Source organism: Acyrthosiphon pisum, chromosome A2 (genome assembly GCF_005508785.2).
Source record: "Acyrthosiphon pisum isolate AL4f chromosome A2, pea_aphid_22Mar2018_4r6ur, whole genome shotgun sequence".
In the NCBI taxonomy this organism is placed as follows: domain Eukaryota; kingdom Metazoa; phylum Arthropoda; class Insecta; order Hemiptera; family Aphididae; genus Acyrthosiphon; species Acyrthosiphon pisum.
Genome location: NC_042495.1, coordinates 75166784 through 75179954, shown reverse-complemented (window position 1 = coordinate 75179954; position 13171 = coordinate 75166784). Strand labels below are relative to the sequence as shown.

The window sequence follows — 13171 nt, the reverse complement described above, 5'->3', positions numbered from 1 at the left end:
CTCGCTTAAAAATTAAAATATAATAAAAAGCCCATGAGATTGTCTAGATAACAATCTTACCTTTAGATTTGATAAGACTCTAATTTTTAAACCAACACGTTGGAGCTACACGTGTTGTGCTGAGCGTAGAATTTGCTATGTTATGCACTTGTAAGACGGAGACAACACATGCGGGTATAACGTCCTCTTAAACAATAATATAATGCAGAAAAATATAATTTTAGAACAAATTTGAACATAAAATAACATAACTTTTGTCAAATTACATCAATGTTATGAAAGAGTGTTGCACTGTTTAATTTAGAATATCTATCACTAATTTATTAATAACTAATTCCTGTTAAACTTTTATTATAGCAAAAGGGTTTTACCATTTAATTCAAAGAAACAAGGGAAACGGATGAGCCAGTGGTTTCTAAAATTGTGTACTAATGTCAAATGTATCAATAAATTATTATAAAAACATGTTAAACACTAGTTTCAAATCACACTAATTTTCTTTTATAATTAAATTGGTTTATTGAAAAAGTATTTAGTATAATAGTATTAAATCCATTAAAAAACAAAATACAATTGGAACAACTACAAACCTTAAAGTTTAAATTACCATTTGCCTTAGATCATATACCATGGATAGAGCTTTGCCCATCTTGCCCGTTCACAATTTTAAGCACATATAAGAGAAAAGTATCTGAAGGAGACGCTTGATGTGCGCATGCATTAGGCGAACTGTCGCATATTTAGCCGTTGGTTTATATTTATAAAAGTATATTGAATAATATATAAATTCATATATTGTATAAATATGCAGGATTCTCATCACGCAGTTCTCTTCACACATCAAGCATCTCCATCAGACTCGTCACTTATATGTACTTCAATTTATCAGGACATGGTCTATTCATGCTATATGATTAAAGATATTCACTTATAATTTTTCTTAAACATTTATTTGGAGTATTTTGTCTATGATATGGATATATTATATAACATTATGTAACTTTTTTTTTAAATGTTTCAAAAATATAAATTTGCGAAGCTATACTATGTTTACAATTATATATTTTTAAAAACTAATATTATTTAAATATATATTAAAATTGATAGGTACCATAAGTTTACAAACATACTGAAATTATTGGTCCCTTAATGTGTTACATTTAATTTGATAATATATTAAACTATAACTAATATACTAATAAACATTTTAAAACATTTTTTTTCTTTAAATATACGGTAAAATAAAACGATGCTTAAATTAATGCAGTTGAGTACTGTTGTATTTTAGATAAATATAAAGAATGGAATAATTAAAAAATATTTTGTATTAAATATTTAAATAGGTTAAGAAACAACAAAAACTTGAATATATATTTTACATAATATAGAAAATTATTTTCTAATAAAGTGATACTAACCCATAACTTTTAGATTTTAATCCAAGCTCAGCACTTTTTAAATGCAAGTATTTACGTTCTTCCGATGTCAATGATGATGGAAATGTATAAGCTAAAACAAATTTATGTATATTTTTAATAAACTATAGTAATTATATTAAAATATTTTTTTTCATAAATTAAGAGAATCTAAAAAAGATTAAACAATAAGAGCCGTAGTTACAATATCCAGTTAAAGTTAACGGACACTTAACCGGACATTGTAAGAATGACTCAAAGTTCATTAAGATATTTACTATATAAATTATTAATAATTCAACATACAATAAGTTTTAATCTAATATTAAATAATAGTAAATGTTAAAATACTCAATAAATAATAAAATGGTAAATACTATAATATGGTAGGTATATTGATATATTATTTGAGATAAAACGTTTTAAATTTTGTATCAAATTAATCTTTAAAAAATTATTGAAAAAAGTTAAAATATTTAAAATGAGAACTGAAATTACAGTATAAACAAAATGATAGAGAACAATAGCAATATTGTCATTAGAAGTTCCAAAGGAATAACATTCCATCTTTTTTTTTAAATATTTATAATTTTTTGAAGCATGAACTTTCATATTGAAATTTTAATTTTATACTTAATGTACAATGATGTAACCATTATTATTCAATATAATATTATTATAAACAATAACTTAAATAGTATTAAAGAATTAATATTATAAGCATGTTTATAAGTAACTAACATGATTAGTGAGGTTTAACCAGTTTGAAAAATAATAAATAGCAAAACATAAATAAAATACATTTATAATATGTTATAAATTATAACTATTCAAATTCTTATTTTTGGAATTTTTAAATATAAAGACCTTGTTTTGAAGTTCTTTAGATTATTTGTACTACTTAATATGGAGTGTCCTGTGCAAAAACAAACTTCTGTATTTCAAATGTAACTTACTTTACCCACTGTTAATTATTTAGTAGGTAATGTTTCTGGACACTTCAATATCCCTAATCAAAAATCTGAACAAGTATTTTTTTCAGTTGTTAAAATATTAATATTAAGAATAATAGTCCTTAAAAATATTTTGCAAAAATATAAAATAGATGTTATAACGGGATATAGTATTTAATATTTTTTTTTCAAATTATAAATATTGATGCATTAATATAAATTACTAAAATATTAAAATTTTCGAATAACCATAGACCTCATTATCGCAAACCTATTAATTTTACTTCTTAGTACGCAAAAGTTAAATAACTTAAAAACTACTTTTTCAAATTTTGATATTGATACATCAAAAAAGTTTAACAAAATTATCGACTAAATAATATATAAGAGAAAAGGGAGGTTGTAATTTAAAAAACAGAAGTATGTATCTCCACAGGAATCCTTACTAGTAAAAGCAAAACTCAAGAATTTTAAAATATGGTCTTTAAGTACATAAAAAAGTTCCAATAATCAGATTTTGAATAACTGCAATATTGAAGAAGAAAAAGGGGGTGAGCGTGCACCCTGTATAATAAGTTATTACGAATCAAATCTGTATATGATTGAATCTCTAGAGTTTGTAGAATGCAATTAATTAATTAGGTAGTTAAATTTACACTTTGTATCAGATGAAATGAATTTCTGCAATTGATGCAACAAGGAATCTCTACTATCTTGTGATAAATTTCTTATTGGAGGAGACCTGGAAATATCATGAAAGTACATATTAATCTCATATAGTGAATATCAATATTATACAAATTTGCTTATTATTGCAAATAAGCAATAAGTATAACGTAATAATAAACATGTATTAAATAATAACGATTTTAATTCTACTAAAGGTAAATAAAATCATACATGGTAGAGAGGGTTATATTTTAACAAACTTTAAAAAATGATATCACTGAATAAATGTAAACACGCATGAGTTTTGCGAACAAATTTCTGAATCTAAAATTAATCCATTACATTTTAATTAATTATACAATTGAAAAATCGAACTAAGAGATTTAACATAGCTAATACGAAATTTGTACCACAAAATAAATTTAATAAAATGATTTTAAAAACAAACGTTTCAATCCAAATCATGAAAACATTGTAGATTGAACCTGAAAAACCGCAAATACTACAAAATACAGTATAGGTAAACTTATATTATAAGTTGGCGACATTGTATTTAGATATCACAACCACGGTAAGCTCAGGTAGAACCGTGGTTAAAAAAAATGTTCGCTGTGTCTAGTGTAGATAAAGCGTACACGTTTCCTAATAATCTAAGACCGTGCGTTTCCTGAACGATTTCCATTCGGACCACAGAATAACCAGAAGAGACACCTTTTCAGTTTAACATGGGTTCTTATGGGGCACAGATTTGCAACACCTGTTGGAATATCAGTGCTGCCGTTAGAAAGATAATTCCCATTATTCTTTGTTTCTAGCGCGACTGTTATTCCCTGAACCATTGATTATAGAATAATCTATTCTATTATCAATGCCCGAACAGAGGCAGCTATATGGACAGCTGATGTCGTAAGTAAGTAAACAAACCCTTATCAGTGTGACCAGACAAAAAGAATTCTACATTTTTATTATATACATGGATACACTGATATTCCACCAAATTAAACAGATTTTTGAGTGCTCAGCGAGTGTCCATTCTGGTTATTCTGTGTTCGGACCACGATTAAAGATCTTATTGTGATCATAGATAATATAAGAATGGATAGGACCAAGGTGTGTCAATACACCTTGGATAGGACCTTAGATCATATACTATACTATAGTATATGATCTAAGGATAGGACATAAGAACTTATCACATGAAAATTTAGTGATACTATTTTAAGGATATATGGGGCGAATATTGATGTGATAATTGATAAATAATAATAAATATTAAATAACATAATTTTATTTTGTTAAAATAGGTATTATTTTCCAATTTCCATTTTCCAGGTACAGGTGGCAAAACAATCAAAATACAAACTGACAAATATCTAAATATAACTGACTATCATATTTATTCATTATTTTATAATAAAATAGTTTTGCACATAAAATCAAAAAGCCTCATATTGTCTTTCTCTCTTCCCCAAAAAAGCACACGGCCTCATATGGAACTGGTATAGGCATGTCCTATCCATTCTTATATTATCTATGATCGTGATGAATATCAAAATGTTTGTTATTTATAGGTATTTACTTTTTAAATTTAAATTTATTTTTATGTCATACATTTTTTTTACTGTAAATTAAAAGGAACATAAAATTTAAAATTGGATAACATATGGCCACGCACTAAGATATACCAGGACACTATGTATAGTTGGTGATCTTAATTAACATGGTTTTATTTTGTGATAATGTGATACTCATTGGCACATCTAAGGGACTTGTCAGGGGACTTGTGCACCCCCAAAATATAAAAGATATAAATAATATAAATCTATTATATTTTGATTATTTTGTAGTAAAAATTATCAATAAATACAAAAACGTTGCACCATACCACAGAATAGAATACTGTATATTGAGGAATATAATATGCGGATACTTCGCTCAATCGCTATTATGTTCCAACTTCTAACTTTCTCGGCTATAACAGCGTATAACATACTTAGGCTTATTTAAATATTTAATGTTTTATAGAACAGATCACAGATACATTGTTATTACTTATTTGCATGACTATTAATATTTTATTATAAATCTACAAAATAAATAATAAAATCTATATTATAGAAAAAAAAAAATACAAGAATTTATAACGATCCATATTTTTCAGCTTTAATCTGTTCTACTTCCAATCCAAATCAGCCAGAGTTGAAAAATCCTTAATAAAAACCTAAATAACTGAATAAAAATAATTTTAATGACATTATTGATTTGAGCTATTCAAAGAGAAGAGATGGACCACATTATCCTCAAGTCTAAACTAGCATTATTTTAAATAAATATAGTTTACTGGAGAATTAAATATTATGTTATAATAGTTGTGATCATTTTATTTCTTAAGCTGCTGTTACTAATGATATATTAGTACATATATACTATACCATATACAATACTATTGTAAAAATAGGTATACCAATACGGAACACGGGCACCTATTTTAAGGTAATAAAATAATATAATAATATTATATAATATAATAGAAGCGTTATAAAGGTAAGCTTGAAGTTTTAACACAAAAACACGCATTTCTTCTGCGAAAACTATGACCAATTACGATAAATTCGTACTTGGTACATACCTACACATTATACAATGTAAATTACATTATATCATATATTTTTATAATATAATAATTATTTATTTGTTATTTTACACATTATTTTTTTTTTTTGTAACGTTTTGGGTTCTAACTACGAGCCTAAGGAGGGGTTAAAAAGTAAAAACTCATACTGGGGCTAAATAGAAGTACGGGGGGATAAGCCCCCCCTAGTTAAGCCAATGTAGGTTATTTAGGTAATCGGTAAAGGCGACACAAAAAAAAAAACGACAAGGGTAAAAAACATAAAGTAGTACCTACTTTACTTAAAAATCACAAATATTACAGGCCAATTTCAGGCTATTACCATTGCCATCCCTCTATATGAGTATTAATAACAAAAATCCTATTGGAGATGGTAATTATAATGACAAATCAAAATTAGCGCAAAATGCTCTGGGTAAGTTACGAAAAAAAAAAAAATTAAATTAAAATATGCAGAGTTACAGAATAAAATCAACACATTATGTGAAGAATATTTAAGTTGACAAAGAGATATAGGTACCAACTTTTTTAATAGCAATAGCATATATAATATTGTACGATAACTGTAATTTATTATAATTATTATTTACACATTTATAATTTTAATATTTTAACTTGACTTGATATTTGATTAATATTTGGGATTTTTATGTAAGATGCATTTGACGTTTTTTACTCTGTCGTTTTTTCCTATACTTCATTATAAAATACATAGGCAAACAATTAAATGTATAAATAAAAATAAAAAAAAAATTCAAATTCCTTTAATTATTTTCTAACATTGAACAATACAACGAAGTATTTATTATGCCGTATAATATTAATGATAAAAAGTAATAACAATATAAATATAATATAAAATATTCTAGACTGACTAACCGTCTCCGCTCTGAATTGTTTTTCATATACAATCAGGATGGTAGGAAAAAAAGTCTCAGGGAAAAAAAGTCTCGGAAAAAAAGGTCTTGGGGCTAAAAAGTGTATTCTAAAGATAATATCTAATGATTATGTAATCATCTAATAGGTAATTACTAAATACATAACAGATAAAACAAAAATAATACGGATATTTATAAAATTATAAAAAAAATATCTTATTGAATTTTAGTTAATAATATTATTAAAAAAAATATACATATCTATACCCAGTATTTGGCAAGTTCCTTATAAAAAGGAATTCGTTCCATTCCTCGTTCTTTTTTTAAAAAAAGGAATTCGTTCCGTTCCCTGTTTCTTAAAAAATAAAAGAATTCGTTCCTTTGTCGTTCCTTTTGAAAATGAACAAGTTCCTTTTTTAGTTTCAAACAAAATAAAAATTCTTACTTAATCATTAATTTTTTTTTTTTTTTTTCATATGCATACTTCTTTAGTTTTTAATTCTAATATAAAAGGTATACAAGTAGGTACATATTTTATAATTCTATTTTGAGGTTTTCTTCAAAATTAAATTGTTGGCCAACGTATATCGATTGTCCTTAACGTCGATACTAATTAGCAATATACATTATACACTTTAAAAAAAATCCATCTTAATTTCAATTATTTACATATTTATCTGTATAAATTATTGGAACTAGAAAGGAACGGACAATTTTGTTATTTTTCCTTGAAAAAAAGAACTAGTTCATTTTCTCGTTCTTTTTCTATAAAAAGAAATTCGTTCATCGTGCTGGTTTTTAAAAAGGAATTCGTTCCAGGAATCCGTTCCTTTTGGAACTCGTTCCTTCCAAACACTGTCTATACCATTAAGTTAGATGTCAGAATAAAAAAAAGAAATTTTGTGCTATAGCTTTTAAAAAATCTTTAAGTTCAATTTTATTTTCCCTGAAACGAGTGCATAAAGCATTTAATCTATATAAAATTTCCATTTTCTTTTTTTCCCCTTTTTATTGATTGCTCATCCAGTTAATTTAAAGCTAATTTTTCGCGGTCTGCAGCTACCTATCTCATATCTTATTTTAGTAATTAGTTTCCAAATTGTTGGATGATTTTTTTCCAACCATATGTGAATATCGAGAGTTCCAACTTTCACATACATTATGAGTTCTATGCCCGTCAGACAATGTTGTCAAATTAACATTCCAAGTTGTAAGAGGAAATAGTGGAGGGATGCGACGATATTGTACCACTATATTATTTTTACAAGGTCTACCTGGGCAAAATTTCCCATTTACATATGTATGGTCGAAACATAAAAGTAAATCTTCAGTTACAAGTTCCAACTGGGACAATATTTTTTAAGTATGACATAACCGTCTTCAACAAACTTTATTGGGAGAAATGCTAACCCGTCATACAACAGAACAGATTGAACTCGTCATCATTACGATACCTACCGATTTTCAAGACCGAGACTTTTTTCCCCGAGACTTTTTTTCCGTTCCCCATACAAATATACAATGATATTATCATTTATCAATTATGTCATTGAATTCAAATTTCAAATGTAATAATAATGGCAGGGGCGTAGCGTGCATGTAAGCACTGCTTACACTTGAAAAAAGGGAAAAATAAGTTAATATTAATGTTATTATAATAACAAATTACAATTCAAATTAAATCTTAGACTAGTTTTTTTTAGTTTCTATAATAATAAAAATAATAAATAATAATAATTTTAGAATATAAGATAACAATTTTAATGAACACAGCCATATTTTGGTCATCGTTGTCGGCCGTTGCGTATGATGATGGAAAAACTGGAAAATCTATTTTTATTTTATTAACACTTAGTATTGACGCGCTGTACCGTCACACGACACACATGGTACACACCATGTTCTGAAACTACTTTTTTATTTTTTTTTTTTTATTAAAATAGAATATTTACAATCTGTAATATTTATATACATACAATAAGTAAATTTGATAATATAATAAGAAACAACAACATGAATGGCGTGAGGAGGGAGGCCCACCAGTGTGGGTACCCTCTAACTTGGGGGATAGAGTTTTATTTTATTTTGTTAATTTTTTTTTTTTTTTTTTTTTTTTTTTTTTTTTTTTTATTCGATTAGTGCGGGTCGGGATTTAGGAGATCACGACACCAGTGTCTTTTTAATCGACGTGGGGGGTTATTGGGTATGAATTCACTGGCCAAGTTGGAAATCAATGGATTTGTGTGGTTAGCTGTTCTGGTGTGTAACTTTTTGTAGTAGTTTTTGGCTGTTTTGGAGACTGTTTCAATTTTAAGATCCTTGTGAAGTGAGAGGTTTGAGACGAACCATGGCGCGGATGTTATTAGGCGAAGGGAAATAGACTGGAAGGCTTGTATGGTCCGTATTTGGGAAGGCTTGGCACATCCCCAAATTTGTATGCCATATGCCCAGATAGGTTTTAGCATTGATTTGTATAATAGTAATTTGTTGTCGATAGAGAGTTTGGACTTGAGGATAGGTCGTAGTAGATGAAGTCTGGTGTTGAGAGTCTTTCTTTTAGTTTTGAGGTGTGGGCCCCAAGTTAGACGCTTGTCTAAAATTAGACCTAAGTATTTGGTTTGAGTTGTGGTTTGGATTGGATTGTTTTTAAAATAGATTGTAGGAAGAACAGCTTTTCTTAAAGTAAAAGGAATGTGAAAGGACTTGTCTGTATTGATTTTTATTCTCCATTTGGTGGACCATTGTGAGATATTGTCGAGATGAGTTTGGAGGTTTTGGTATGCTGTTGTGGAATCAGGATGGGATGAGAGGATTGCCGTGTCGTCGGCGTAAGTGGCTATCAGTGTATTTTCGGAGTGGGGAATGTCAGCTGTATAAATGTTGTAGAGGTCTGGTGATAGGTCACTTCCTTGGGGTACTCCTGCTGAGATTTTGAATTGTGATGAGAGGGAGTCTCCTTGGCGGACGAGAAATGAGCGGTCTTGTAGATATGATTTGGTCAACAAGTAGAGTGGAGTCGGGAGGAACATTTTTAGCTTAAAGAGTAATCCGGTGTGCCAGACACGGTCGAACGCTTGTGAAACGTCTAAGAATACTCCTGGGCAGAAGTTTTTGGTCTCAAAAGACGAGGCTATTTTGTCGATAATTCGGTGGATCTGGTGGGTTGTGGAGTGGTTTTCTCTGAAGCCAAATTGGGTATTTGGTATAATTTTGTGTAACTTGAGAATGGGTCTAATTCGTTTGAGCATCACTTTTTCAAATAATTTCCCTAATACTGGTAGAAGGCTTATTGGCCTGTATGAGGAGGGTTCGTTTTTTGGTTTGTTGGGTTTGTGTATAAGGATGATTACAGATAATTTCCAGATTAATGGAAAGTAGGACATTCTCAACATAGAATTGAAAATGTGTGAGAGAAGAACTATAGATTTTTTAGGAAGGTGTTGGAGTATTTTATTTGTTATTTGATCGTGTCCAGGTGATTTTTTGATTTTTAACTTTTGTATTAAGCTTTTTATTTCGTTGGGAGATGTGTGTTTGGTAGGGAGAGACATTGGTAGCGGGCTAGTTAGGAAGTTTGTAATTTGCTTTAAGTGACTTGGTTCAGGAATTATATCGTGATGAGGAGTAAATATTTCGGATAGGTGTTTACCAAAAGTGTTGGCTTTATCAATGTCCGAGAAGGCTAAGGTCCCGTCTGTTTTTTTTAAATGGAAAGGTTGATCTTTTATTTTTAAAATATTTTTCGTGGTTCTCCATAAGGATCCATCTTTAGGACATAAGGATTCGTATTTTTGTTTGAATAACTCAGATTTGTGGATCCGAATTTTTGTTTTTATGGTATTGGACAGGAAATTGTATCTTTTTTTGTCGGATGGCAGTCTAGTGTGTTGCCAGCGTGAGCGTGCACGACGCTTTTCGATAATTAGGGTTTTTATGTTGAGAGGTATATCGTATTGATTTGAATTTGGTGGTTTGTTTGGATTAGGAGTATAGGATGAGTCAGAGATCGCTGCTTTTATTGAGTTGACAAAGTCTTGGGACGCTATTTCAATTTCACTGCAGGTTTTTAGAGAGATTTTTAAGTTTGTGTTATTTTCTAAGATGGTGGAGAATTTTTCCCAATTGACGGGACCTTTTGCGAGGGTGGATCGAGGAGGTTTGCAGGTTGTTGAACCATTTATTTCAAGAATGACCGGGGTATGATCTGATGAAATTTCACAACTATTTTGAATTTTATGTCTTATGTGTTTTGGAATTGAGGTGAGAAAGAAGTCTAAAATGTCAGGCTGACGATTTATGTGAGTAGGCCAGTAGGTTGGGCCGTTTGGAGATATAAAAGAGCAGCCTATTTTTTGAATGTTGTCAAGAAATAATCTCCCTCTGGAGTTTGTCAATCTGCTACCCCATTGTGTGCTCTTAGCGTTGAAATCGCCACCGGCGATAAACGTGCGCCCGAGTGACTTTAGAAAGTTTTCGATTTGAGGAGGCGTTATTGCCGGTAGAGGAGGACAGTAAACTGAGGATAATGTGGTTGGAATATGATTTAGTACGATTTGGATATTCGTTGCTTGTATTGATGGTAGTTGGAGGCTTTGGAGTGGGTAGTGTTGGATTTGGTTTGAGACTAAAATGGCGGATCCCGCGTGGGCGGTTCCGTCAGGGTGGTTGGCCTTGTATACTTGGAACCCAGGGAAAAAGTGATTTGTACTGGAAGTGTAGTGGGTTTCCGTTATTAGTGCGATGTCAATTTTACTTTGGATTAAAAGGTGAAGTAGCTCTGGTTCATTTTGTTTTAAACCATTTGCATTCCATAGTATAATTTTTAAAGACTTGGTGTTGGGGGGATTAGTATTCATCATTTGAAATTAATTTATTGATTACTGTGGTGAGCAATTGGATTAGCGGGTTAATTAGTAACTTCATTTCGGTTAAAAATGAGGACATTAGATTTTCTGTGTTATTTTCTTGGGTGGGATTTTGTGTTACACGTTGTGAGTACTTTTTTTTTGCGTGTGTTTCGGGAGGGATTTTTTTGGGAAGAGGGGGGAATGCATTTAAGTCTTGTGTAATTTGTGTAGTCTGGGGAGTGTCCACACTGGGGTCCTGACCCACGCTTACATTGTTGGTATTAATTACATTGTTTATTTTAGTTTTAGAATTTTTAAAATACAGACTTGAATTTCGATGTAACCGCTGGAGATTTTTGTGTGTGCTGCATCCACGGTAGCTGGCGGTGTGGTTGCCTCCGCATAAGGTGCAAGTTGGTGGCTGGTCTTTGGACTGGGTGCAATTGGCGGTTAGGTGCTGTCCTACGCAGCGGACACATCTTGGTGGGTGGGCGCAGTAGGTTTTTGAGTGGCCGTAGTCTTGGCAATTTGTGCATTGGATAATCTCGCGACGTTTATGAGGTTCTTCAACTGATATTTTGGTATGAAGTAGATTTTTCAAGTGAAAAATATCCTTGTTGATTTCAGCAGGATCGAGATCGACGAAAAATAATGGTAATGGTTGTCTAGAGGTCTTATGTAAAACGTTACTGACATTACGAACTGAGTAGCCGATTTCGGTAATGGCTACTCCGACCTCAGAAGTTGGTGTAGATGGGTGGAGGTTACGTACTACGATTCGGAAAGCTCTATCTTCACGAGCCTGATACGTGTGATGTTCGATTTGATTTTCTTTGAGATATCTGATGACCTTTCGGTATGCATCAGGATCTTTAGTTTCAATTTTTAGATTTTTCGAGGTTGATTTAAATGAGAAATTATTATTGCCAACAAGATTAATAAGGTCCGTACGCAGCTTGATAAAATTGTCAATATTGCTGACAAAAATAGGTGGAGGTGCTGGGATTGGTTGGACAGCATCAGTTTCAATATTGTATGATGTTAGTTGAGTTGGAGCTGATTGGTTTGAAGCGAGTTCTGTAGCTGTAGTAGCAGGTGAGATAGGAGTAAACCTATTTTTTGTGACAAACTGGATCTGTTGTTTTTTTTTTGACGTTTTAGGTGAGGTGGAGCTTGACGAAAGAAGTAACGCACGTTTTAACTTGGATGATTTCGCATTTTTTTTAGAGGTTTTAACTTGAAATTCAGGATCATCGTTTTGATCTAAATCCATATCGGAGTCGTTTTCAAATGCATCACTTGACGCACTCTGTATACGGCTCATATTTGAGGATTATTGATAACGAGTTCGGCTTAGTGACCGTGTAGGTAGTGGGTAATGATCGACCACCGCCGGCTGGGCCGGGGGATCGGGGAGTGTTGTGTCGATAAGCGTAATTAGTGCTTATCGATTGTAGGGAACAAGGTTGAGTAACAATAGAATTACAGTAAGTAATTATATTTACCAGTTTTTCCGTTTTTTTGAGACTGGATAGTGATTAGGTGTGCAGAGTAACAAACAGTGTAAGTAGAATTTTCACAACGGTTGAAACGGTACTACACATAAGGATGTAGTATAGATAGAACTGTCGGAATTGAATAAAACACTGAGTAACCTGTACCGCACATGTGCAACGGACGACGGACGTCGCTGAACTGAAACTACTTACGTTAGCTAATAGACACGGCTTACGTACAATCTCGTAGAGGGGGCTCGTATTTATATACAATTTGTAAG

General features: G+C 30.9%; 1 protein-coding gene across 1 annotated transcript in view; it reads right to left on the bottom strand.

The window, feature by feature from the left end:
• The window catches only part of LOC100168344 (3'-5' RNA helicase YTHDC2), a 13787-nt gene extending 10291 nt beyond the window's left edge, over nucleotides 1-3496 (bottom strand). Inside the window, exons 1-3 of the mRNA XM_001944163.5 lie at nucleotides 3269-3496; nucleotides 3025-3110; nucleotides 1419-1509 (exon numbers count right to left, since the gene is read on the bottom strand). Coding sequence (XP_001944198.2) covers nucleotides 1419-1509; nucleotides 3025-3110; nucleotides 3269-3270 — 179 coding nt within the window. The 5' untranslated portion in view covers nucleotides 3271-3496. The remainder of the gene's footprint in view (nucleotides 1-1418; nucleotides 1510-3024; nucleotides 3111-3268) is intronic.
• Between the last annotated feature and the right edge of the window lie 9675 nt (nucleotides 3497-13171).